This window comes from Camelus ferus, chromosome 6 (genome assembly GCF_009834535.1).
Source record: "Camelus ferus isolate YT-003-E chromosome 6, BCGSAC_Cfer_1.0, whole genome shotgun sequence".
NCBI lineage: Eukaryota > Metazoa > Chordata > Mammalia > Artiodactyla > Camelidae > Camelus > Camelus ferus.
In genome coordinates, this window is record NC_045701.1 from 71,143,992 (window position 1) to 71,171,241 (window position 27,250).

Consider the following 27,250-nt stretch of genomic DNA (forward strand, 5'->3'; position numbering starts at 1 on the left):
TTATAAACAGAGAGAGAGTGGTAGATTCCATGGGAGGTAAGATGCAAATCACAGTTACACTTGGCTGTATTTTCCTTAAGGAACCAGGACATGACAAGGTCCAGGTTACTTAGAGTTTCTTCTTTGGGAATCCTTGTTCACCCTCATGAGGAAGTTGGAAATGTGCATTGTGGATGGTTCACTGAGGGAAAACCACTAGTTCAGGAAGACAGCTGTGAAATTAGAGAACAGGCTGGAGGAGATGGCAGAGGGCCATGGCCAAGGGTCTGGGTGACATGAGCTCACAGAGAACAAGTGTAAGGAAGCCTGGAGGTGCCAGGGTTTGGTGAGTGACATTCTGGGGCAAAGAGGCCAGCTCTGGCCCTTTTTCCTGTTGCTTGTGGGGTCAGGTATTTTGGTAACTAAAACTGGGAAAGCAGGGAAATTCGTAAAAGGGGTTGAATAAAGTGGAAGGAAAAAAGGAAGAATACGAAGTGAAAAATTTGAATTGACTAAAGTAGTTTTATGCAGGGAAACCAAGTCAGGGCCTGGTATCATGGCCATTCTGGTTGGTAAGACTCAATCAGGGAAGCTCTCTTGATCCTGGGGCAGCAGCCAGCTGTGGTAAGGTATTGGAGAAGTCATGGGGGATGACCTCTGAGTTCAGGGTCAGCTTCTCAGGAAGATGGTTGATTTACTGCTCTCTGAGGTCATCCTGGTTCTTCGTGAGCATCTAGCCTTGGGACCAACCTGGGGTCTTCCTGAAATCTGGCGTCATCAAGGAAAATTCCGAAGAGTCCAGGCCAGCTCAGCATCCTTCTCATGGACAGAATGGCCCAAGTCCAGAGAGTCCAGTCATCATTAGGCAGATCTGGATGTCTCAAGTCCTACTGGTTAAAAACCAGCTCAATCCCTCTTCCCTAAACTCTAGAGCCCAGCTTCACTTGTCTTGCCCTCAGTCAGGGCAGCCTCTAAGGACAAACTGACACCTGCTGAACTCGAAGAGGTCTATTCCATAAGTTTAGCTCTGGAGGGGAAGGGAGGGCCCAATACAACAAGGAAGCTGAGCCCCAGATGGAGAACAAGAAGTGATTTGAACACCAGAAATTGATGCAACATTGTAAACTGACTAGACTGCAGTTTTGAAAGAAAGAGAGAAAGAAAGAGAGAGAGAAAGAGAGAGAGAAAGAGAGAGAGAGAAAGAAAGAGAAAGAAAGAGAGAGAGAAAGAAAGAAAGAAAGAAAGAAAGAAAGAAAGAAAGAAAGAAAGAGAAAGAAAGAAAGAAAGAAGAAAGAAAGAAGAAAGAAAGAAAGAAAGAAAGAAAGAAAGAAAGAAAGAAAGAAAGAAAGAAAGAAAGAAAGAAAGAAAGAAAGAAAGAAGTGATTAGAGAGGGAGGCATAAGGAGTGTCCTCTTCTGGTTTAAGGCAGCAAGAAGAAGGATCTGGAGTAGCTGAAATGGGCTGTATAAAACTGTATACTTCCTACTGCCCAGAAGGGTTTAAGTAGACTGGGAAAGACCTATAGTAGACAAGTTCCCTGAGTTAGAAAAATCAAGATTCAGACACACATGTTGTGGAGAGTTAGGGTTAGAGCATAGGTGGTAAGTAGAAGGTGGTGGCCTGGCTTGGCTAACAGACTCTGTCTAGATAGAGGGCTCAGAGAATGATGACAGTAATCACCAACATTTGTTGAGTGTTGCTACATGTCACATACTGCTGTAAGACTTTATATGCGTTAATTTGTTCATGTAATCTCCATACTGATCCTGCATACTGCATACTAATAATTCCTAAAGCAGGAACTATTATTAACCCTCCGTTATACAGATGAGGACACTGAGGCTTAGGGAAATTAAATGGCTTTCCCAAAGTACCCAACCAGTAAGCGGTAGAACCAGGATTCAAACACAGGCAGCCTGATACCAGAGCCACACTCCTAGTTAGAGACAAAGAGGGACAAAGAAGGTCCAACAGAGACCACCAAGAAAGATGCCCACACATTCACTGAGATACAAAATGGTTGTGTTCTCCCAGTGTGGCCCCTGTCCTGCCACCGTGCTAGGTGTGCTCCCTGCCCGGCCTGCATACAGAGAAGCCATACATGGTATGGGGAGATAGCCCAAGTATGGGGACCTGGGTCCTCAACCCTGGAGAGGGCTCCAGACAGCTCTGGACCCAGAAGGCAGCCTGGGAACTAGTACACAGTAGGCTCTTAGATGTTGGCTGGACTAATACAAGACCATATGTCTGACTCGGTTTCCTCACCAGTCCACACTGCCAATTGCTCCATTTAGAGTCCATTTGCTGCCTTGTTTAGAGCCACAAACCCTCACGAGACTCATGAGCCCTGTAGAAGTAAAGGTCTGTGTATGATTCCCCTGTGCGAGGGGTGGGCAGCATCTGCCAGAGTGGGAACTGAAGGTTCCAATGAAGAACTGACCTCAGAATTGGCAGCAGTGGGGCTGGTGGGTGGGGAACCCATAGGTTTTATTACGAAATTATCTTTTTGATGTCTCAGGGAGGATGGAAATCATTCTCAATGCAAACTTCTCATTGAGTTCTGCAGCTGTGAAAATAAGAACTTCAAGTGCCCAGGGCTTCAAAGAAATCCAGGTGGAGCTGATCAAAATCAGACAGGGAAGCTAAGAGATTAATTTCCCCGGCCTCTCCTTTCTGTAGCCACGTTGGGCTCTAGGCGGAGTACTGTCTGAGTCAGAATTCCCACAGTACTGCTGTCGCCTGATGCATGTGGGTCCTCCTAGCCTTCTGCTCGGTAGGGGAGATAGGATGGAATCCCCAGTACCCTTGGAGCTGAGACAGGACCTCCAGCCCCCTTTCTGCCAGCTCAGCTGCCAGGTTATCCCCCTTAGATGGGGACTTGCACAGTCCGATGCCCCCAGAATCCAGCAGATCTGTGAGCAGAGTGAGCTAGTGTCTCACGCTGAACTGGGACTGCCAGCTTTGGTCTTGGGGAGGACTGGGGGACAGTGGAGCCTGTGGGGACATGAAAAATGCATGCCCCAGCTCAATAAGTGGCCTGACTCTTCTCTGATGGATTGTTACCAAGAAGTCTTCCCATTTTTCAAGAAAAGTCAGAAGTCCAGGTTTTATGTGTAATCTCTTGACTTTAAAACAAAAACCATTGACCACTAGTTAAATTTAAAACAATATGTAGGCCAGTCAGTTTGTGATCGCTGCCTGAGAGCTTTAACCCCGAATTTCCTAAAACACCGAAGACAAGGAAGGACCCACTTGCCCCAGGGACTCTGGGTATCAGTTGTGGATGGACTGTGGCTCTACAGCAGCTGACAAGAGTAGAAAATTCTTCATGAGAGATGAAAGGAACAGACAGGACCACCTTGGGTACCCTCACCCCACTGAGCATCAGACCAGGCAATGCCACTAAGAAGGGGAGAAACAGCAGAGCATGATGTCAAGAGGTACCATGACTGTCCGTCAGGAGACCCCAGTTCCAATCCAGGCTAGATGACCGTGGTCAAGCCACTTAACGTCCCTGGGCCTATTTCCTTATCTGACCTAACAAAAGCTTACTCTCGTATAACAGGCCGAAGGCCTTAAAGTTCTTTAAAATACAATGGACCCTTAAAACAGCTCTGTGAGACATGCAGGGAAGGAACCATTACCTTATTTTCCAGCTGAGGAAGCAGAGTGAGTGGCCAGGATGTCCGGGACATGTGACGTTGGCTATGCCTTATTGGACAGCTCTACTTGGATGCCTACTAGGCCTTTCAAACTTAATTGGCCAAAACAGAACCTGCCTCCAAACCTACCCTTCTCCCAGTCCTTCCTATTTCAGTGTTACCACCTGGGTGTCCAGTCCAAAATCTTCCAAGTCATCTAGACTCCTCTTGTGTCCTCTCACCCCATACCGAACCAGCCAGTCAGTCCTGTTGGCTTTACCTCCATATTTCAGAACAAATCCACATCACCTCTGTACCCACAGCCACTGCCCTAGCCGAAGCCCCTACTGCTCTCATCCGCGCAGCCACAGTGGCCCCTAACTTCTTCTCTTGACCTCCTGACAACCAGGGGGCCTTTTAAAGATATATACCAAATCACCTCAGCCCACATCCTCAGCCTTGCTTATAAACCCCCCAGGACTCCTCACCACATTTGGAATAAGTCTTAACACCTGCCCGTGGCCTTACAGATCCTCCATCAGGTGGCTTCAGCTACCTCTCTGACCCTCCAACCACGCTAGTCAGTCTGCAGCTGCTAGAACAAATTCAGCTGGTTCCCGCCTGAGGGCTCAATCATCGATGTTTTTCCCTTAGCACATCCTTTATCCTGACCTTCACAGGCTGGCTCTTTCTCATCACTTAGATCTCAGTGCACAAATTCCCTCTTCACAGAGATTCTCCCTGAGCATCTAATGTGGGACCCCACCCATTCATTATCGCTTTGCCTGTTTTTCATGGTACTTATCACTATCAGAAAGTCCTGTTCATTAATATGTTCACGTGTTTACTATGTGTCTCCCACTGGAACAAAAGCCCCATGAGATCTGGGACCTCACCTGTCTGGTTCACTGCTGAACCCGCAGGGCCTGGCTCAGAGTGAGCAGTTAGTCAATGTCACTTGCGTGAATGAATGAAGGACACACAGAGTCGACGGCTAAGCTAGACTCTGAACCTAGATCTGTGTCTCCCCTAGTTCTATCCTCTTCTGTCTGTTTCAAGAAGGACCAAGGGACCTGAGGTTCCCTCCAAAATGCTCATACTGAGAGTCCACCTACCTCTTCGCAAGAGCCATTCACGCACAGTGTCGGTGACGTCAAAAGACAGCCACTCAGCAGTGCCCCGCGTGGGCAGGTTCTTGCCGTCAATATAGCGCTGCTTGGCGATGTGCTCATCTGGCTGGAGGATCTACAGGGCAGAGGAAGGAGTAAGTACCGAGGGCCGGACAGGGCACCCCGCATGTCACGGTGCAGGAGGACAGATGAGGGGAGCAGGAGCAAACTAAGACCCTCAGTACTCCTTCAAGCACTTCAGGAAGGTCCTAATCCCCTTAATGACGGATACACATACAGAAACTAAGGCTCAGAGAAGGCAGGATTCGCACACAGGACTGCCGAACCCAGAGCAGAGCAGAGGCCTGGTCTGGCAAAGGACCCAGCTTTCCCACCCGAGCGGTGTTTGTCTTGGGAGGGGGTTCACCTGGAAGAGCTCAATCCTCTGCTCGCTGCGCTTGGAGCTGGGGTTGGGCATCCGCAAGACCCGGAATTCCGCTCGGAACAGGTTGGTTTCGTTTTTCTCCACCGAGGACACGTTGAAACGGAAAATCTTGGAGGTGATTCCTTTGGGGCAGACAGCCAGATCATCTAGGAGGCAAAGTGGTGGGGAGAGGCACAGTGTGAGTGCGACCCACGGGGACAGAATGCTGCCAGCGGACTCGCCAAGTGGCCAGGGTCCCACCTGTGACCTCTCCAGAGACTGGAGGCTTCTAACCTAGATAGAAATCAGAGGAAAATCCTTGGTGGGCCTGGAATCACACACAGGCCCGATGGAGAAGCAGAAGGACCCCAGGGCCCCAGGACATGGCACTAACAACTGGCTGGTCAAATGTAATCACCCCCCTACCCCTCGCCTTCACATCCCCACTCAGGCAGACTCTCCAGCTGGCTTTCCTACTCTTTTAGAAAATACAGATTCCCCAAGGATATCAGCAATCCCCCCAGTAGTTTAATCATTGCAGAGCTAGCTGATTCATTCACATGTCTGTTGATTTAAGCATTCATTCGTTCATCAAACGCGCATTTGGCACACACCATGTGCCAAGCACAGGTTAGCACTGGGAAGCAAAAACGAATAGACACGCCCCCTGCCTTCAAGGAGATTAATATCCAGAGGAAGCTATTAACACATGGACCCAAACAACAGGACCAGAGTTAAAGTGCTAAAGGCCTTTGGAGAAGCCCAGGGGTTGCTGCAAAGAGATCAGAGGAGGGAGAGAGCTGAGAGCTCTTCGTGGAAGTGGTGATTATTTGATCTGGGTCCTGCAGGAGGAAAGGGTTTAAGGATGCACAGGAGAGAAATCTCACATGGAAGGACTGCTGGAAGCAAAGGCAGGGAGAGGAGGGCATGCAAGTGACTGAGAGCGACCTGAAGCGGCCAGGCCGGAGCCTGTGAGACTAGGTCAAGACAGTAGATTGGGGTCCACCTGCAGGCAGGCTGCACTGTCAGACTGAGGGGTTGGATTTTGTCTCATTCACAGCAGGGAGCCATGGAAAGTGGCACTGTGCTTTAGACCTCATGAGACAGCATTGGTGTGACAAGGAGCCCATGTCTCCAGCCTGGCAGACCCACAGATGCCTCTTCAGACCGAGTGGGCCCATCACCATTGACTCCTCTCTTAGGGTTACTTTCCTTGACAGCACATTCTGTGCCCACCTCTGTCACCTCACTGGCCTCTTCACCCCTGTCCACAAGACAGAAAGCAGCACACACTCTTTCCCACCCCTCAGAGCCAGATGAAGGAGAGAGAAAGATCCTGTCTCTTATTTACAACCTCAAGGTCTGAGCAGCATTAACACCCAGAGAAAAACTTTCTACACAAATGGTAACAATAGTCAGAACTTGAAATTCAAGCTCAGAGACCCAGATTCCACACATAATGGACATGGCTGGAACAAGCCCATAATCACCCCAGGGGTGGTTTATGAAGTCGTGGACAGGGCGGGAGGATCAGAGGCCTGGACACCAGCAAATGCGCTACTGATCTTTAGGAAAGGATGAGTTAGTGTTTCTGGAAATTGCCATCTGGTGGGTCTCACACTGGTTCTTTGGAAATTAATGGAACAGATGTTGGGAAAACAAATGTGTGAATGCCAGCTAATGAAACCCTGATTAATAACTGGCTTTGAAAGAACAAATACTGCCTCAACCATTTCAGATAGAACCAGAAAGAGCAATCAGAATGGCAGTTTAATTTTTGAGTTTGCAAGTTTCTAACCCTCTGGACATGGGTAAGCTACTTGAATGGGAAACTGTCTCAAGTACTGATAGTCTCCGTTCTCGGAGGAGCTGTCATCAGTATGACTTCAGTTATACTAGACCCTCCAGTGAGCTCAGACACAGTCTTTCATGATTTAGAAAGAACTGCACAGGAGAGAAAAGCAAATGTAAATATAATCTTGACAATTAAATCCACTGAATACTAATGATGCTTTAAATAGTTTGTGGAATGAGCCAGAGGGTAAATGAATAAACAAAATGTAGTAACACTATCTTATATATCATGGAGCTTTTATTAACTCATTGGACCCCCCAGTGATCCTTGAGGAGAATGAGGATAAGTAAAATTTACCATTTGACAAATGAAGAAAGTGAGTGTCAGGAAAGTTAAATCACTTTTCCAAGATCACTCAACTAGTAGGTGGCAGAGGTGTGATTTGAACCCAGGTCTTCTGACTTCATTTATTGAAACAGAGACACTAGAAGTTGGAGGGGACCTCAGAGGTCATCCAGTGGAGGGATGTTTTCACCCACAAAATGCAGCAGGAGTCCATGAAATGGGCCTGGAGTCCCAACTTATGTCTCAGACAAAAGCCAATCCCCAGTCAGTCTTAAGAGTTAAGTCATGCTTCTGCAGAACACTAGTCTTATTGAGAGCTGGCCTAGGGAGGGCCACCTTTACAAATTAAATTATGACCAGCTTTTTCCATTGCACACAAAGTATATATATTGATGGGTGCCACTTTCTCTCTTTTTTTTTTTTTTTTTTGCTAGAGGGAGAGAGAAATAAGCAAAGACTATTCATGCAGAGTGTTCATGGAAAAACCTGGAAACAGCTGACCATGTTTAGCCCATGCCTTTTGAAATGCTTTCAGACACCTGGGCTCCTGAGATGTACCTTTGCTTGTGTCCATCATTTCTGCTAGGAAAATTACTGCTGGCTCCTAGGATGGGCCTGCAGGTAGCAGTGTGACACTGTCCCTTTGCCCTAGCTGTACATTACAGTCACCTGGAGAGCCTTAAAAACAGATGATGGCAAGACCTGCTCCCCAGAGAGTCTGACCACACTGCAGTGTGGGTGGGTCCAGAGCTTTCTTCTTCTTCTTCTTCTTCTTTTTTTTTTTTTTTAAGATTTCCAGATGATTCTAATACGTAACCAGGACTGAGAACCACAGTTTACAGTGCCTTGTAAAGGGTGCCATGGCATCCAGATGTTCTGGAAGTTTGATAAACCACAGCTTGAAGGATTTAACCTTTAAATGAGTTAGCCTTTCCATGTTAACCCATTAGAATATTGTTGGGCCAGTGCATCATTTTGTAAAATTTTGAATTAGAAGCCCAGAAGCATTTTAAGCCCAGGTTAAAAGTTGGGAAATTTCACAGGAAGATTCAGATTTTCTGCACTTCTGGGAAGCAGTAAAGCTGAACCTCACATTCCCAAATGCAAAAATCGGCAAGAGCTGAGTGGTGGGTGACTCTTTTAACGCGATGTGGTCCCCTCCACCAGCCTCCCCTACACACCCTGTTCTCTGTGACCCTGAGGTCAAGTGTCCTGTACACTTTGTCGCGGTGCCTGTGCTGCAGCTTTTCCTCTAGATTATTTGCATCAGCTGCCTGGCCTCTGTGGACACTTGTGCCTGCAGGCCCTCTGAGGAAAGGTTTTGCCCTAGCTGACTGAGTCCTAGGCTTCAGTGAACTTAAGAATCAATAGGGAGCTTGTTAAAAATATAGATTCCCCAGGATGCCACCCCCAGAGGCTCTGATTCTGTAAGGATGGGCTGGGGCCTGGGAATCCACATCTTTCACACTTGGACCACACTTGGAGAAACACTGACCTAGCATGCAGAGAGCATTGGCACTTAGAACAAATGAGCTCTTTCAAGACAAAATGGCTTTTAATTTTCAGAATGAAGAAAATCTAAAGGTAGCATCCCGAAAAGAAAGGCTGAGGTACCAAGTTTTCTCTTTGCTCATGAACTCTGGTTTTGCTGGTTGTCTCAGCGCCACCTTGGGTAAAAACAAGAGTCTCCCGCCAGACACAGGTAATTACAAGCCAGAAGTTAGAACGACACCTACGCTAGAGGTATCTTGATAGCAAGGATGACAAAAGAACTGAAAAAGCTGTGTCCTTCCTCTCCACATGGGTCAGAGAAAGCCTCTACCCACTTCCCATGGCAAAATCCTGGAGAATTATAAAAGGAATATGATGTATGTAAGAGTTTTGCCTTCACTCCCCAGCAGAGACCGTGTTGAGTCATCCCAGATGTATACATAGAATTGTTTCGGCTGAAAGCGAGTTTGGAGACTATCTCTAACTTTACAGATGAGAAAACTGAGGGTCAGAGTGGTGACTTGATCCATTCCACCTGGTGTAGTTGCTTAACATGCTTGAGATTCTTCAGCAGATCAAGAAACCCTCTCGTTGAATTTGGGAGAACATGTGTGGCAGTATGAATCTCCTCATAAAAATGGGCAGAGCTAAGAAAGAACATGGCCAGTGATTCCTATGCAGGCTGCCACCGGGGTTTAAGATAACAGCTCTACCTGCTTGGTCCAACACGTGATTCATTCCTGGAGCCTAAAGGTTAAAGGTAGGGCTGAAAAGATGTATTTCACACATTTGCGTTAGTGCTTAACAGCGTGCATTCTGTACCCAAAATGTCTAGGTTATAGCCCCGGTTCTTTGGGGGCAAATTAACTGATGCACACTGTAGTCTCCTCATCTGTAAAACGGGGGAATCGGGGCACGTCTCTGACAGGGCAGAGCCAGAGAGCGGGTCTTACCCTCTTCGCTCTCACCTTGGTGCCCTTTCTCCTGTGGCGCTGGGAGGCACTCCTCCTTGCACTTGGCTCTCCAGGCACCCCTGTCTCCTTGCCCCAGCTCCTGCTGTCACTTCCCTCCGAGTGCCTGTCACTGGGTACAGGAGGGGGTGGGGTGAGCTCATCACCTCAGCAGCAGGAGCTCTGGCACTGAGACCCTGCCAGTGGCCCACCACAGACCCCGGCCTGCCCTCAGGAGTGCTAGACAGGCCTCCCTCACCCCCAGCCTTAGATGATGGCTCTCTGCTCCCTCTCAGCATCTGCTGGACATTTGCCTCTGCCCGCTGCCTTCTTTATAATTAGTGTGCCTTGTGTGTCGGCCTCTCTGGGGCTGGCTCAGCACCTGAACCAGCTGTAGGGCGGGCCCAGCCTGCGTCTGCTTAGCCTCTGTGTCACCTCCAACAGCTGCAGAGAGTCTGGCCCTGCTTCCTGTTTGCACCTGCCAGCCTCGCTGGCATCCCCCATACCCCACGGGGCCCTGCACCCTCCATGATATCCCAAGAAGCATCCGGCTAACTGTGCTAGGTTTCCTCCTGGCCTGACCACGGCTCTGTGGCCGCAGGGCCACCCCACCTACGATCAAGGTCCTAGTGCTGCAGCCCAGAGCTGCCCTTTTCCCAAGGCTGCCCAACAATTTGTATTCTGAGTCTTTGGACAAATGTCCACTGGCACCTGTGTGCCCTTGTATCTATCTGGCTCGTTCCCTTTCAGCTTGAGATTCCAGGCTGGGTGGGCCCTGGTGACTCAGAATCCCTCCTCCCTGGGACTCCTCCTCCTGACCCGGATCATTAAGGTCCGAGTCCTTCCCTCTTGTCCTAGACTCTCCTCACACCTCTCCCATAGGCCTCAATTTTCCACCCTCCTCCAACGTTTAGCCACTATCTCCTGCCTTTGTGGGTGCCCAGGGGTTTGGGGTTCCAGCCATTCAGCTGCTGGTGCATTTGGGAACCACAGGCCCCTGGCAGACCCTGAGTCAGCCCTGCCTAGAGGACCCTGGGAGGGAGCACTAGCTGGGCCTCATTCTCCGGCCTCCTCCCCACCTGGGAGCTACATCCTAAGGCAGCCACAGGAAACTGGAGTGGGAACCCCTGGCCAGTAACCGTAGGCTCCTAGGCCTGCCATGGGCCAGCCCCCAGGAGGCCTTTCGCACCTTCCATCAGCTGCCCTCTCCTCCTCCTCTCTGGCCAGGTTCCTTTCACCCCTGCAGTTTGTTTCCCTGCTGACCACCCTCACCTTGCCCGCTCCATCTACTCCCACTCCCACTCTGGGCACTGCCCGCCGTCCAGGTAAGACAAGGTGAGGTGGTCGGGGCGCCGAGGACACCTGCTGGTAGGAAAAGCAAACAGAGCTGTTCCCAGAGTCCCTGGCCCGTGAGTGGCTCACATTCCTCCTTCCTGGGCTGTCAGTTTCTCAACATCTGCCAAATCTCTCTCTCTTGTATTGAGGTTTTTTAAATCCCCGTTCAGTAAACACACATGACTTCCACACGTGTACAAACACACACAGATGTCTCACCCAGAAGCCTCCCAGCTTCTCAGCACAGACGGGAGCCTCCTGGGAAGACAGACTCCCAGACACACGTCCCCTCTGCTCCCACAGCCACACCTCCCACCCACTCTTCCCCTGACACGCAGACACAAAAGGGCTGCCAACAATTATCTGCACATCCACAGCCACAACCCTGCTTTCTGCATGTCCATGGGACTGGAAAACGCTCATTTTGCACACATGAATCTGTCTACTGTACCAAGCTTGGCTACACATAGCTTTAAAGCACACGTATGCGTGAACATAGGTGCACACCCTTCCCCCACGCACACAGCTCACGTGGGTCACATGTGTGGCATGGACTGAAGGGCCTAGACAGCTAGAAGCTGTCTTTTGCCTGGGCTTCAAAAAGCCTGACAGACATTAATTTGGGGCAGGTCTGCTCTTCTTCCTGAGAACTGGAAAAACAGAACCTGAGAGGTGTCACAGTGACGTGTGAAAAGCAGGGAGAAAACTGAGGTCTCCAGACTCGTGGAATTTCAAGGGCTCTGGAGAGAGCCAGCCCTGACCGCTTCTGACACCTGTCTGCGTACAGTTACCTATCTGATCACGTGCCATAGCATGCATGTTAACGGGACAGCAGAATGTCACTCCAAATTAAAATTAGCCACGGATGGGATGTGAGGTCAGCAAGTCACTCACCTCCAGGGCTCCCGGCCTCCCAGAAGCACCCGCTCTTACCAGAATGGTTCTGTCTCCCTCCTCACCCACCTTCCCAGTCCCAGCTGCGCATCCCACCTCCGGAGCCTTGGTGCGGGTGAACCTGGGCCTGCTGTGGGCCACTGCTAGGCCCCCCTCGGTGGGGCTCCCTACTCCAGCTCAGCCCCTCCAGAGCAGACACCCCAGCCAGAATGTGGACTTACTGTGTTCCTCCAGCCCCTGGATCATGTCGAATTTATAGATTTCTTTGGCATAGTACTCTGACTCGGTGTTTTCCTGAGTGCAGTCGTCTCCCCTCTCCCCGTGCACCTCCTCCAGCAGCTCTCGGGTGCTGTTGTAAAGGTCCAGGACCTGGGTGGGAATGTTGGCCAACACCGATGGATCCGGGGGACTGGTGAGCCTGAGTTTGCTCAAGATCTGTCCCCTAATGGCTTCCACCCTCTTCCTCTTGATGTGGTCGAAGTCCAAGGTGGTGCAAGTGGACATGGAGAGGCTGACCGTGGCAAAGTTCAGCAGGGCCAGGACCACCAGAGCCCTTTGCAAGTGCATCTTCATGCGGGAGCCGAGGAGTGAGGCCCGGGGGCTGCGAGGCCTGGGGAAGGAGAGACCCCAGCAGACGTGCAGAAGGAGGGAGGAAAACCAGGCGGCCTCCCTAGATCCCGAAGACTGAGGCTTGGCAAGAAGGTGCATGAACTCACTGCACTGCGAGAGCTTCAGGACTTCCAGGAAGCGCTGGCAACCCTGAGCACGAAGAAGCCGACTGTGTGCCTTGAAGCTCTGGGTTTCTTCTCCATGTGTCTAAACAGGTTCTGCTGGGCTCTGACTCCCAGCAGGCCAGGTGGAGGGCAAGCGGAGGGCTGGGAGGGGTGGCAAGGCAGCTGGGAGTGGGAAGGGAGCTGGAGTTTTTCCTTAGGTAAAAATAAATAGAGCAGATATCTGATATTGCCAAACGCTGTTTGGCAATGGGGAGAAAGTGGGTATTTTAAAGAAAGAGCAGAGGGACCACGGCTGGGTCCCCAAATCAAAATCCTTGTCTTGCCTTGAAGAAGAATAAGAAGAGAGGATGGAAAAGAAAAGGAAAAAAAAAATGTTAAAAAAAAAAAAGATCACCAGTGAGTAGGTGGGGAGAGGCAGGGCTGGGCTGCTGCTGGCCCAGCTAAAGGTGGGGGCAGCGCAGGACACACTTGTCTCTTGGGCACACCATTCATGCTTTCTCTTTTGTTTACACTTCCTCGGGGGCTTTCTAAATGACTTTGTTCACGCTGCCTCTCATCTTCATTGGCTGGGATGTGGGCTTATGTGCAATTGGAAGGCAGGGGGGACAGCCCCTGGAGAGCAGCCCCAATAATCCACTTGGACGCCCAGGTCACCAGCACCTCAGCTTGTCTTCTCCCTCGGCCACTGCTTCTGTTCCCTCCTTCTCTTTAAAAAATAAAAAGGAAAAGAAAAATAAAATAGAAGCCAGTTCACTGCACGCCTCCTCCGGAAAGCTGTTATTCCTTCTTTCTCATGCTTCTTCCCCTATCTCTCGCCTCTCTTGCTCATTCCCTTGGACTTGGCGTCCTGGTTCCCTCCCTTTCTCTCCCTCCAGCTCCTCTCCCTCTCTCCCTCTCCCTCTCGCTCCTCTCCCTCTCTCACACACACTCACATGCACACACACTGCTTTCTCTATTTCTCTCTGCTGAAATTTTATACCTCCCTCCCATGACGTTTCTGGCCCGGGGCGGGGTGGGGGGGTGGAGGGGACGGAGGGGAGGTGGGGGGTGGTGTGGGGGGAGGGACCAGCGCACGCAGCCTCTTTTGCTGCACGATTTTAATGTTTTAAACAGGCACAGGAAAAGCCGAGCCCATTTGAAAAATACTTTGCGAGTCCTCTCGATCGACGTGGTAACTGAACTTTTTTTCCCCTCTTGGAGTCACTCCTGCTACACGTTGACTGTTTTTCTGGAAAGTTACTCCGATGAATCCCTTCCCTCCTTCTCCCCCAACTCCTTCGCCCTCTCGCCAGCTGTCAGTCCGTCCTCTCCTCGGCCGGTCTCTCGCTCCTTTCCTGGCCCCCTCCGTCCCGGGCCACCCCCGGGCCAGGCGGGACACTGGGCAGGGGCAGGAGAGCGCATGGGGCCCGACGGGGGCAGCCGTGCCCACCCTCGGTGCGGGTGACGCCCGCTCTTGGAGCGGGGTTGGCGTTGGGTTCAGCTCCGCGGCGATCCTGGCCCCGATTCTTCATTGACAAGATCGGAGCCGGGTGGCTTGCTGAAGCTTGGAGATGCTCCAAGGGCATTGAAAAATGGTGGCGTTTTCCGGCAGATCGAGGGTGCCCTCTGGCGAGGCGAGGCCGCCAGTGAAGGAGGCTCCGCAGGTCTGAGCCGGGAAGGCTGGTAGCGCTGGGGCGGGGGTGAGGCTAGGGGCCTGGGGAGAAGGGTCTACGAAAGAGGGCGAGGAAAACAAGACCGGGTGCCGTGGGGAACAGCTCCCCTCTCGGCCCGACGTGCGCGCAAGTGCACCTCTCCCTTCCCGGAGCCCCGCTCTGCAGCGGCTCTCGCAGAAATGTCCTCCAGATGTTCGCGGCCTCCCTCCCCCCCGAGGGTTCCGCAGGGAGCTGGGCCAGCGAGCGCAAAGTCAGCAGTTGGCCCGAGCCCATTTCCCAGATGGGTGAGGGGAGGCTTTTTCTCCGCTTTCGTTTTTTCTCAGCCTTAAGCTTCTAGGTCTTTTCCCATCAAAAGCTTAGGGAATGCAAACCGCAATGCGCGCCCCGCCCCCGCCCCCAACACAGGATTGTCTCTGAACTGATCACTTTCCTGGGAATCAGTGCTGCTCCCCACCATCCCCTCCCACCTCACCCAAGCTTTTCTGACCCTTCCTGCGGAGTCTGGTTCCTGCCTGGGGCTCCTAGGTCACTAACGAAAGGGATGTTCTTTGCATCTCCAAAGCAGTGGTTGGTCAGTTTACAGCTGAGGAAACTGAGGCATCGAGGGATTTAAAAGGCTACACTGCTAAAGAGTGGTGGAGATGATATTTAACTAGGGCTCTCCAGTTTGGGAGGGCATTATTTTTATTTGCATAACAAATGGGGAATCCTAGGTGTAGAAAGCTCAAAGTAACTTACTTCTGGGTTACTTTTAGATCTTATAGCCAGTGGGTGTCAACACTGAGATTTAGACCCAGCAAATCTATTGCCCGAGTCTATGCACTTATTAGTATGCTACGCTGCCTCTGGAATTCACTGTCATTTGAGCAATATTTTTGATGTCAGCTATATGCCAGGCACTGTTCTAGAGGCTGTGGATGCAGCAGTGAACAAAACAAACAAAACCTTGCCTTTATGGAGTTTACTTTCTAGAGGTGGAGGCGGGGCAAAAGGAAGGCAATAAATAAAATAAATATGTAAATAATGTAGTATGATAAAAGGTAAGTGCCATGGTGGAAAATAAAGCAGGGAAGAAGTTTAGGGAGTACCTAGGTTGGGGGGGGGGGAGGATGCTATAATTTAAAATCAGAGAAGGCTTTACTGAGGCCTTTAATTAAATACTTGCAAAATGGGAGGGAAAATTATTAAAGTAATATTCTTCTGGATTCCACCTATACCAAATCAGAGTCTACAGGGATAGAGCCCTGGCACATGTATTTTTAACAAATGTCACAGGTGAGTCAAGTGCCCAGCATGGTTTGGAAGTCACTACGCTAGGGCTTCTGTCTTCCCACAGTGAGCACCACTCGCCTTTTGCTTTCAGGAAGTTGGGGAAGAAGTTGGAGTAAAGATTTGGAAACTGGCTATAAGATGGTGTGGTTCTGAGCTATGGGAGAAAACTAGAAATGGAGTCAGTATTGCTAACACAGCTCTCTCAAATGGAACCAGAAGGCCATTGAGGAAGTGTGAATTATGCAAGTCTCAGCCTGGATAAAATCTGACCTTTTGACCACTTATTGTCCTAATGAAAGTATCCAGAAGATCTGCCAGAAACTCAAGATACTTATCAGACCCCTACCCTGTAGTCACTCCTGACAACCTATCTATGTATCAGACCCTTACTCTAAAATAACTCGTGATTCCTTAAAAACAAATCTTTCCTTTCTTGTGTCAGAGTCCAGACTCCTGGCTTTTGCCTCTGTAAGCCCCTGACTCTTTCTCTTCCCTGGAATACTCTTTTGATTTTACCAGAATCTGTGTCTCTCAAATTACAATTATTAAGACCCCCCCAACAATAAATCTCTTTTTTCTTTGCAGCCTTTATCCTGATTGTTGTTTGACAGAGCTCACAGGAAATGGATAAATCCAAAGATTAATCCCTTCTTCCTCATCTGATGCCAAAGAATAAAGGAACAAGGGATTCACTGGAGCCCATATTCCATCCATCTTGGATTTTTGGCAAAGAATGTTTCTTCAGGTTAAAAATCAAATGGTGTATTATTCTCACTGAGAATCAGAGTTAGTGAGTAAAATATTTTAAGGGTAATCTCTAAGGATGACTGCAAAGAAGGAAGCTGAGGTCCAGGGAGGTCTCTGCCTGGCTATATAAGTAGTTATAAGCAGAGCTAGGATGAAGCTTCAACTCTTCTGACATCCAGACAGTACTGTTGCTGTCACAGGCATGCTAACATATGTAAATATGTGTGCGTGAATGGTTGAACTGAATAATTTAATGGATATTAAAGAAATCCCACATTCTAGTTTTAGGGTCACTACTCCCACTTCCAAGTCTTCACTTTTAAGAGGTAGCCATCTAAGCTTTACCCCCAGCATGATGTTGGGGACATTGTTCACTTTCAGGGCCATAAGCCCACCTTCTGGGGGTCTCAGCTGAGGATCCCTCATATCAGGGACCTGGTCAGTGGTATTGACGTGGGGATCTCACATGGAGAATCAGTGAAGAATCAACTCACTTGTCCCATTACGCTGGGAATTTGCTGACCATCTTCCTCTGCTGGCCTAGAAGAATGGCTGGCACCTCGTAATATGTGCCAGAGAAATATTCTTTAGTAAGATCTGGTGTCAGAAAAGCACCTGGCTCTGCCGCTGAACACTCAGGTGATTCTCCTCAAGGTACTGCTCTGCATGTGAGTGTCTTCAGTTGTTGACTAGAGATACTACTGCTGTTCACGGGATGTTAGAAAGATTATTTGTACTTTGGAAAGTGATTAACACTCAGGTATTTGATGTGTTGATTCAGCCTCTTTGTAAACTTCTGGAAGGCAGAGATTATATATATGTATATATATTGCACTTTTCACTATTAAACCATTTATTAGCACCTGACCCCCTGTGTGAGTGTTTTCTCATCTGTCCAGTGGGGACAATACAACTTATCTTGCTTCCCACACAAGGTCGTTAGGGGCTTCCCATGAGCTAATAGCTGTGAAGGTCCTCTGTACATTGCAAAGATCTATGCAAACAGAAGAAATCAGCATAATTGCTACTATTAGTAGTAGTGCTTTGCACTGAATAATGTGTGTATTTGAACAGAGCTACAGATGCAGGCAGTTTCTAAAGACTAAAATTTTTCAGTGTCCCCCAGGAGCACCCTTAGCAGGATTTAATATCTGGGGATTTCTTCCAGAAGTCAAACAAGGCAGGTTTAGGAAAGATTTGGTTTAAACTGGAGGTTGGTACATAGTATCCAGGAACAACGCGGCGGACCCTTTAAGTATTGGGATGAAAGGGCGGAGCCGTCGTCAGGGACGCGACAGGGACGCTGGGTTTCCAGGAAGTGACGTCAGGCTGTTGCGGAGATGGAGGACGTGCTGGACCTAGGCGAGGAACGACGTCGCGGTTCGGCTACCACCGTGAGGACCGACTCGGGGGGCTTGGGGCCAGGAATTGGCTGGTGGGGAGGAGCTACCCCGCCCGCTCCGGCTTCCCTGAGGAGCCTTGGCCCAGCGTGTGCCTGGCGGCCCGGGCGGCCGGGCTCCGAGTCGCGCTAAGTTGAGGCCGGGGAGGAGGCGGCCTCCTTCGCCCCGCCCCTGGGGCAGCGGTGAGCTCCTCCGCTGCTGGCCTAGGGTTTGCTTTCTTTAAAATCCTCAAAGAGTGGAAAACAGAACCTGCCCCCGCCGGCCTCTGGGACCGATGGGAAATCTCCCAGCTTCTCTCTGCTCTCTGGAGCTCCAAGTGCCAAATCCCCTAGAATGGACAGATCTGAGGGTGACTGGCCGGGGTCGCACTTGCGCTCATTCTAGAGCTTTGCCCTTGGGACTTCTCATGCCAGAAGTTTACGTAAAAACCGCTCTGTTTTATGCTTGGAAGGAAGGTAGGTAGACAGGAAGGGCCTTTCTTGCCACTAATCCCCATGGGGAGGTGGGCTTTACCTCAGTTTTATAGTTCAGGAAATCAGGAGTCAGATTTATAACGAAGAGTGGCTAGGTGCTTCAGGGGCCCAGGGGTCAAGCTGTATCGTGCGTTAAAAAATAAAAGTTGGCCTCCCGGAACCTCGATTTCCTTATCGCTAGAACAGAGATGTTGATGTCTGCTTCAAGGAGTTGCAGTGAAGATGAAATGAGATATGCATGGAAAGCATTTAACACTGGCTGGCTAAATTATTAGATGTTAGCTGCTGTTGCTTCTGAGGCTGTGATTTACCCAAAGTTATAAATAAATAACAGCAAGATTCAAGACCCAAGTCCTGTGTGTGTGTACGTGTACGTACGTACGTACTCTATCACAGCCCCATCAAGCCTTTTTGCCTTTAAAATTATCGAAGTTCACAGTCCCTAAAAGATTGACCCACGAGGCAGGTCTTTAGTTTCTGCTCTGGGATCCCTTCGTGGTTTGAAAGTGCCCTAGTTACATCAGATGTCCTTTCCTACTAGAGAGGAAATATGAGGAATGGGAGCAGATTGTTCTAGGATGAAGCAGGTTGCTTGACCAAAGGAGAATGTTGAGTCACCAGGCCTTTCTGGTATGTGAACTCTTTTAGTACCTGGGAATGTGACTGTAGTTATTCATTCATTCTTTCAACAAATATTTATTGAACCCCTGCTGTGTATCAGCCATTAATTGTCTTAGGTGCTAGAGATATACCAGTGAAAAAAACTAAGTTCCTGCCCTCATGAGGCTTACATTCCAGTGAAGGAGGATGGACAATAAACAGACTATACATTTAAAACAGACAAAATCAGGTATTAGTGTTTCTACCAGTCATTCGTGTGGATTTATACAGGGTCTTCAAAAAGCTTAAAACTTAACATACTTGACAGTTACTGGAGAAACCATCTATAAACAGCATTTAGGGACAAGATCCTTGAATGTTTGAATATAATCACTGCATGTAGTATGCCGTATTCAGGTGCCCTAAGTTACGATAAATGGAAAAGGGCAACTAGGCAAAGGGCTGGAATTGTCTGCCTTGGGAAGGAAGTGAGCTGCTTATTGTTAAAAACATTGTTTCCATCATCTCTGAAACCTAAATGATTGGTTAGAATTTGACATGTAAACACTACATTAGGAGTTTTACACAGCTCTCATGTAATCTCTCTGTTTATTGGTGCAGTCAGTTCTTAGAACATCTTAAAACTGAAATTTCAGCAGGGTATAGTGGAAAGAACTCGGGATGTGAAGACAGGAGATTTTGCTCCTGAATTTACATCTGCCACTCATTGGCTTTCCTGGGACTAAGTTTCCTCTTTTGTAAAAATTGTAACATGGCCTCACTCTCAGTCCCTGTTATTGTAAAATCAAATGAAGCTACATCAAATGAGATGGAAAAGTGCTTACATTAATGCTGTTTTTTTAAAAAAGCAAACAAATGAAAAATATAAACATTTCAACACCCATTAGTCTGCCTAAATAAAGTTTTGTGTATGTGTTGGGAGGCATTTGGGACACAGAGCCTCCACTCCAGGAGGGCTTTGGGAAACACCTGGAAGTGGTTCATTTGATGACTTGGAATTTGAAGTGCTCTGATTTCCAAAGCTGATGTCTCAAAATTCTTGTAAAAGCTTTCCTTTAATGTCTGTAAGTGCAAACCAATGTATACATCAAAGCAAATGCTATCTGTATTTCTCTGGTTTCAGCTGCCATGGAATTTAGGAATTCTTTCCCCTCAAAACACCTTTTTGATAACTATTTTCAGGCCGAGCCGCATCTTTGAAATTAGGCCTTCTTAAAATCCCACATAGGAACATGGGAGCCTTGACCACACTCTTCCTGAGCTGTGGCATGAGGTCCCTGCCCATTCTAGAGGAATTTCTAGCTTCATTTCTTTGGTAGAAAAGATCTGTGGCTGTTAAAAGAAAACATAATCAACACACGGAATTCCTGTTCTCCTACCATATGGAACTGACCTCAGGTGCTTTGTTTTAAGAGTCTGGAGCATTTTCTAAGTATACATTCAAGTTACTCAAATCCCATCCTCCACCAGGTCGTCATAAATCCATTCCTTGCTTACCTTCCCAGAATTGTCTTCCTCATAGTGGCTCAGAGACGTTTGTGCCAGCAGTTCCCCTCATCTCTCCTTACAGGGGGCCAAGATGGGTCGCCGAGCTCAACAGGAGTCCTCTCAAGTCGAGAATCATCACAGTGGCAAGAATTCCTTTTTGACTCTGACTGCAGAGGTGGGTGTTAAAAAAACTCTGAAGAAATGCACTCTAACAGGTAGTGATTACTCAGTGAGCCAGGATTTGGTCTTCCAAATTTTTTCCTCTTTCTTCTCTTTAATGCCAGCCTTCCTCCTATCTTGACTTGGGGATGCCCTTCCTCAGCATTTGTCCTATTAGCAAGAAATGAAAGAGGAACTCTCTTTTTTTGATGCCGGAGCAGTTTCTGTGCATTGCTTTATATGCTCAATGAAGAAGTTTTGTTAAGTTAGCCGAAAGCCAGGGGCTGGGAAGTTTCAAAATCCAGTAAAAATCCGGGTTTTTATTCCTGCCAGATAAATGCCAGTGAGGCATGCTGGTGACGTAAAGTTGGATTACACAACTGCACGTTTGCTCTCGGCAGTGACCTGCGCTTTCTGCAGTCTTCGGGCAGGAAGGGGATCTTACTTTCCTGGAAACTCTTCCGAGTGGCCTGGAATCGTGGGAATTTATCCAGCTGCTTTGCGGAGGGTGGGTAATCTTGATGAGCAATGCTTTTAATGCCAGGGCACTATTTTCAGCAGTTTCCTCAGAACTTCTTTTTACCCTCTGTCCATCTGAAAAAACTTTGCCCTTTTCAAGTGCTGGCTTCTGGATGATCATCTCTGCCAGGTCTTCCTACTTTCTCCAGGCTGACTTAGGGCTCCGACCTCGCAGTTGCCCATAGTACCTGTTATAGAACATCTCACATTATGTACTAATTTGCTTTTCATGCATCTGGCCCACTGGACAGTGAGTTTCTGGACAAACAGGTGACCTGGCTTCTCAATTGCCCAGCTCACTGGCCCATGGTAGGTTTATGACAGATACGAGGGCATATATGCTGGGAGGCCTACTGGGCCAGGCAGGTGCCTGTTGCGGGCAAGATGCAGACACACTTGACTTCCATATCACTTGGGTAGGAGTATCCTTCACTTCCATGGGAAATAAATTCACCATGTCTTTAAGCGTTCCATGTGGCCCCTTCAATTTATCTTTCATTTTCTCACTGATCGTAGAGATGTGGGTACAGAGAATTATTTCTCCTCTCAAATAACAACCATGCCAACACAGAAAAGCTGGTGGCTAACCCCTGGCCTCACTGCCTGAAGCCAAAGGTTGGGGAGCAGGATTGAGAGATCGAGGGAACCAGAGGCCACAGGTACCCCCTGAAGGGATAACCACTCCATAACCGCAGCCAGCTAGTATTGTTGGGCGTACAGGTCCAGTATTGCCAGATCTGATTTCCCAAGAGATTCTGGCAGTCTGAAACTTTATGTGAGAGCAACACATTTTTAGCGGTTAGCTACTAATTATAAAAACTAAATCACCACATGGGCAAGATTAGGCCTGAGGACTGTCAGTTTGTGACTCAGGCCCTAGCGCCTCCCTTACAGAGCTGATTACACTGTAGCCTAATTGTTCACCGGCCTGGATGCCTCAGAAGATGTGTGCTTTTGGAAAGTGAGGGTTGTGTGTCACTATCGTCCCCCTGGCACAGAGCAGGCATGCAGTTGTCCCCACAAAGGATCACAGGGATGTGCGTAGTGTGTGACGAGGGCTCCCAGAAGCCAAGTAAGAGCGTTACAGGGTTGGGGGCAGCAGATGGTGGCACACTGGAGGCAGGTGACTAGGGATGGTGGCATAACGTAGGCAGACAGTGAGAGAAGACCTACCAGACCCAAGCCTGGATCTCAAGGAGCTTGAACTGCAGTGGTGTATGTCTGTAAAGAGAAGATGGGCAAGCCAATGACTGGGTTCATGGACGTCCACTCTTGGCCTGTGGCCACTTTAGACCATGGGTCTAGGAGGACCCATCCCAACACCAGCTCATTTGTTCATTTATTTAACAAGCAATTTTTGAAGCTTCCTGTGTTCTAGGCACCATTGTAGGGGGTTGGCATATTTCAGTGAACAAAAGAGACAAAATCCCCTGCTGTAATGAAATTTATATTCTTGTGATCACTGGCAGCCACAAAGACTGACTACAAGCCTACTTAATTATGAAGGAGGTTGTAGCCACCCATGGAGGTTGGGTGAGTGAGCCTGAGATGGGCCAGGATGTCCTGATGGCCTTGAAGCCCCGTGTGGTCCCCATTCCACCTCAGCTTCCAGGCTGGGCTCAGTGGGCACGATTCACCTACACTCCCGTTCCTCTCGGCTCCCGGGTGAGAGTCAGTACTGTGAGCACCAAACTCCCGAGTATAGGCTGGTGAACCTCTCAGAGATTCGGCCTTTCTGGAATCCCTACACACTTCCCCAGAGGCATTTACCTTGTTTTTTTTCCCTTACTCTGAGCCTTAGCATTTTTCTGGGAGAACATGATGAAAAGTCATTCTATTCTTCACCCAGCTGGTGCATCTGACAGCGAAATGCCAGTTGGAATTCCAGGATTCCTTCTCTCCCAGAGCTAAGTGAGGCGTAAAGCAGTGCGGGCAGCCTCCCCCGGGGCCAGATGCACACTGTGCTGCGTGGGACTCTTTGGCTGTTTCTTTCTAAAATTAGATTCTAAGACTTGTGTGTGTGCCCATTTACATTCCAATTCTGAGTATATTACTTGATATATTTATTTTTGTCCTCTCACTGACTATATTTGAGGATGAAGCTATTTATGAAAATGTAAATATGGTACCTGGGGGCAGTCAGACATACTGGAGTTACTTTAGAGTTACGTAGGAATTTGTTCAAACAAATGATTATTTTAAAGCGAGGTGGTGGGGTGGGGGCCTGGTGGAGGCAGCAGAGCAGCGGTCCACAGGCGTGGCATCAGAAAACCAGGCCTCGAGCCTGGGCCCTGCTAACTGCCTGGATCGTGAACAGACCCACTAATCTCACTAATCCTCCAGGTCACTATCTGTAACAGTTCCATCAGGTTGACATGAGGATTAAGTGAGATATGCATTTAAAAGCACTTTAATGAACTGAGAGGCATTGTTACAAACATTCATTCATTCAATAAGCTGGTGAATAAGAGAATATTTGGACAGAGCTTTGCTGTTTTTATTAAAGGGCTGCAGAGAAGGCGCTTATAAGCCTGGATCTCTTAGAACCGATCTGAAAGTCTCTCCAAGGGCTGCTTCTCATTTCTCCGCAGGTTGACTAGCAGTGATCTGAAGCAGGTTCTGTGCTTCCCGGCGCAGTGGGCATTCCTCATGGACAGCAGATAAGAGCATGGTCCTTGGGGTGCTGAAATTCTGGCTCTGCCACATGTTAGCTCTGTGACCCAACAAAGTTACTCTTTAAGCCTCTGTGCCTCATTGGTAAAACAGGGTTAATAATCTACAGTTGTGTCTGCTTTGGTCCCTGCAGAGTTAGACATTTTTTCAATTTGGTTGTGATCATTTATAAATTGGGAAACTTTATGTGAAAATCCAGCTCTGGGTCTCCTCTTGGAAACCAGAAGTTGCGGCCCAGCGGGCAGGCTGGGCTGGCAGTTGTCCCTACACCGCAGTAGTTGGCTGGAGTTGCTAATGGTGCCGGCTTACGCGTGGCCTGCCCTCTCCAGTTCCCTGTTTCTTACTTTTAATACACCTGGTCAGATTTACTCACATTGATCTGCCTGGTTCCTATTTCCATATGAGTTTAAAACTCTTGCTCTTTTAGGAGGGATTAATTTTCAGGTAGCCTCGCACATTTATTAGTATTGAATTTGGCTCCATGCATCAGAAACTCAACCCCAGGGCTTGAAGCAAACAGGAGTGATTTTGCTCCCTGCAAGAAGTCCAGTGGAGGGCAGAGCAGGATGGGTGCAGTTACTAGACAATGTCCTGCTTTACCCTTGCCCCTTCCAGACACCTGCTCTGCCGTCTGGAGATTGTGACTTGTTCTTATGGTTGCTGATGCTGGCTGGTTGTTCCCCAGGGGTCAGATCTGTATCCTTGGCAGGGAGAGAGGGAACAGTACAAGAGTTCATGGTGCCTGCCAGTGAAGTGTGTCCCTTCCTATCAGGAAACAATAGCCAGAAACCTCATCAAGGAGACTTCTAGTTACATTTCATTGGTCAGAACTGGGCCTTAAAACTGCCTTAAGTTTCAAGGGTGTTTTCAACTGGGCAAGTTGCCACACTGTCACATTGGGGTTTCTTGGTTAGGGGGAAGAGGAGTGGCTATTGAGTAGGGAATTTGCAGTAGACATGTCAATTTAAAAAAGCAGAATTTATACAAAGATTTTTTTTTTGTAGGCTTGGGTATGAAAGGAAAGAGTTATTTTTAGTAGCAAAAAATGAAAAAGAAAAAAATCCTCATTCCTCTCCAGTTTTCTAGTTAGAGGTTGTCTAGAGTTCAGTGAAACTTTGTATGCCCTGAAGTTCCAAGACACCTGATGCAGTTGCCTGTTTCAAATCTAGACTCCGTCTTTTTCTTCTTCCTGTTTTCGCTGTAACCGCTGGGGGTTTTCTGCCTGGAGGATACCTGTGGCTCAGCCCTGGTAATTGGACTCTTCCTTCCTCTCTCTAAGAGGAGGAAAAGTCTCTTTCTTTGCTTGGTCAATCTGTAAATTTTCAAATAATTTCAAAGAACTCACCTGCCTAATCGTACTGATTAACCAGAAGGATGAGCTCTTTGTATGGTTTTACTTGCTCAGAGTTGGTTAGGTTCATGCCTGCTTCTTTCAGGTTGTGAAGGTCAAATTAGGTAATGCACATACAGTGCTTAGCACAGTATCCAGCCCAAGGCACCTCTCAGGAAATGATAAGTACTAGGAGGTTTATGACTGCACCCCTCTTTTTTTTGTGGTGGTTTTTGTTTTTGTTTTTGGCCACTTTTCATAAATTGGGTTTGGATCACTAGATACGTAGTTCACTTAGCAGTTCAGGTTGGCATTACAGTTATGGAGAATTTAACTGGAAGATGGTGCCATGATGAACATCTGATGTCTGCAGTGAATAACTTTCTCAGGGCAGAGGAACTCTGAGAATTAAACTGGATTTCATCACCTGAGCTTTCACCTTCTGTCGGTTCAAATGATGCTGCTCTTACACAACCTCAAGAAAAGACCTGGGCACTTTCCATCGTGAAGTGACATTGCAATACACTGAGATTGGGAAAAGTAATCTTGGCGCAAAAACCTCTCAGGAGTGGCCTGTCCTTTGGATGAGAATTTCTCACTTGGGTCTAGACCACTTTGTAGCTTAGCCTTCATTTATCACATTGTCCTTTTATTAGTAATAATTACTGCTGACTCCTGACTTTGGAAGAGTTGCTACGTCTCTGTCAATTACATGCACTAGTCTCTTTCAGCCTCAGGGTAACTGTTGAAGTGGGTGCTATGCTTACTGTCCCGTTTTAGCTACGAGGACACTGAGACTCGGAGGCGTCGGGTGACTTGTCCACAGTCATTGAGCTGATGTCTGACTCCTCTGGCTGATGGCCTAACCACCACCCAGCCTGTCCTACCTGCTGGATAGCTGGATGCACAGACCTCCCAGTAGAGGAAGGCTTCCGGAGGGAGCTGGGGGACTTGGGGGCTTTCCTCTTGGAATCCTTTTGGAGAGCGAGTAAATTCTCACTTGATCGCCCTTATTCGTCCACTTGTCTAGAGAAGTGTTTGAGTCACAACTGTTCCCTTTTTCTTCCTCCTCCGCCCCTCATCCCTTTGGTGTTCCTCCTAGGACGCAGAAGCTCAGCCAGATTCCCTTGCAGGAATCTGAGAAATGCTGCCGGGCTCATGTTCCCAAATTAGGCCAGTTTCCTCATCCCCCAGCAGCTTCACTCAGCTGGAGCTCCCTTGGCACGTTGCATGACGTCTCTTGCCCTCCGCCTGTTCCCGGCTGGTCTGCCAGCGGGCAGTTATTTTCAGCCCACTTAGGGTTATCTGCTGACCCTTTTTGGTGACATTTTTCTTCTTTCTCACAAAAATAACTTTCCTGATTAGTCACATTTTTCAGCCTTTTTCGTAGTCCCTCTCCAACGGGCTGGATTTAACGATGCTTCTGATAACGTTGCTGGAGAGGGATGTGGGAATCCGATGTGGAGCTGTTCACGCGGAATGCGTTTTCCACACTTCGTCTGTAGGTCACGCACCCTTGGGGTGGCAGATGTTCATCGCTTTTGAATTCTCCCTCGGGATGGGCAGATGTTCGTTGCTGATCCATCCCTGGGGCCGCAGCTATATGGGCGGGAGCATCATCCCTGGGGTAGATCACTCAATTAGAAATAACCCCTGAAGATTCTTCCCCAGCACTTGTGGGGGCTCCTTCAGTGCCCCAGCACCACACGCTTTAACAGCTCGTGCCTCCTTTTACTATGTGTAAAGCTTTCGCTGGCTTCCTACCAGTCGTGGGAGAAAGGTGGTGCTTGAAATTCTCTCCCTCACCTGTGGGGATGGTTAAGTCAAGGATACACATGAGTCTTTACTCCATTAAGTTGGCTATTGTTATCATTATCTGCACAGCCTGAGAAGTAGGAACCATGGTCATTTTGTCTTTAATCCCAGCTCTGCCAATTACTCGGTGTGTATCCTGGGCAACTTACTTGATCCCTCTCAGCCTGTTCTCTGTTGACTGGAGGTGATGGGAGTAACTATCTCCCAGGGTTGTTGGAGGATTAAATAAGACAATGTATAAAGCTCTTAGGACAGTGCCCACCACATGCTGTTATTATTATCTGTCATATGAGAGTGAGGAGGTCTTATCAGTTACCTTCAATTGCAGTTCTGTTCAAGATACAGAGATATTATTATTACATGGAACTAACTGGCTCTTAGGGCAAAGAAACATTTGGATGAGGA

At 48.4% G+C, this 27,250-nt stretch overlaps 2 protein-coding genes across 6 annotated transcripts in view; one reads left to right on the plus strand and one right to left on the minus strand.

Annotated features, from left to right (window-relative positions):
• TGFB3 (transforming growth factor beta 3) overlaps window positions 1–21,418 on the minus strand; it is a 28,551-nt gene extending 7,133 nt beyond the window's left edge. Inside the window, exons 1-4 of one of the 2 annotated variants that reach the window (XM_006184461.3) lie at window positions 20,359–21,418; window positions 12,184–13,397; window positions 5,156–5,319; window positions 4,735–4,864 (exon numbers count right to left, since the gene is read on the minus strand). In XM_006184461.3, the coding sequence (XP_006184523.1) occupies window positions 4,735–4,864; window positions 5,156–5,319; window positions 12,184–12,670 (781 nt within the window). In that variant the 5' untranslated portion in view covers window positions 12,671–13,397; window positions 20,359–21,418. Of the gene's footprint in view, window positions 1–4,734; window positions 4,865–5,155; window positions 5,320–12,183; window positions 13,403–20,358 lie in introns of both variants that reach the window. The other variant, XM_014559072.2, reaches the window with a different exon arrangement.
• The window catches only part of IFT43 (intraflagellar transport 43), an 87,530-nt gene continuing 77,961 nt past the window's right edge, over window positions 17,682–27,250 (plus strand). The window contains exons 1-2 of one of the 4 annotated variants that reach the window (XM_006184460.3): window positions 17,682–17,761; window positions 20,432–20,524. In XM_006184460.3, coding sequence (XP_006184522.1) covers window positions 17,708–17,761; window positions 20,432–20,524 — 147 coding nt within the window. In that variant the 5' untranslated portion in view covers window positions 17,682–17,707. Of the gene's footprint in view, window positions 17,762–17,781; window positions 17,950–17,997; window positions 18,223–18,831; window positions 18,871–20,431; window positions 20,525–27,250 lie in introns of those variants that run through there. The other 3 variants (XR_004320856.1, XR_004320855.1, XR_004320854.1) reach the window with 3 other exon arrangements.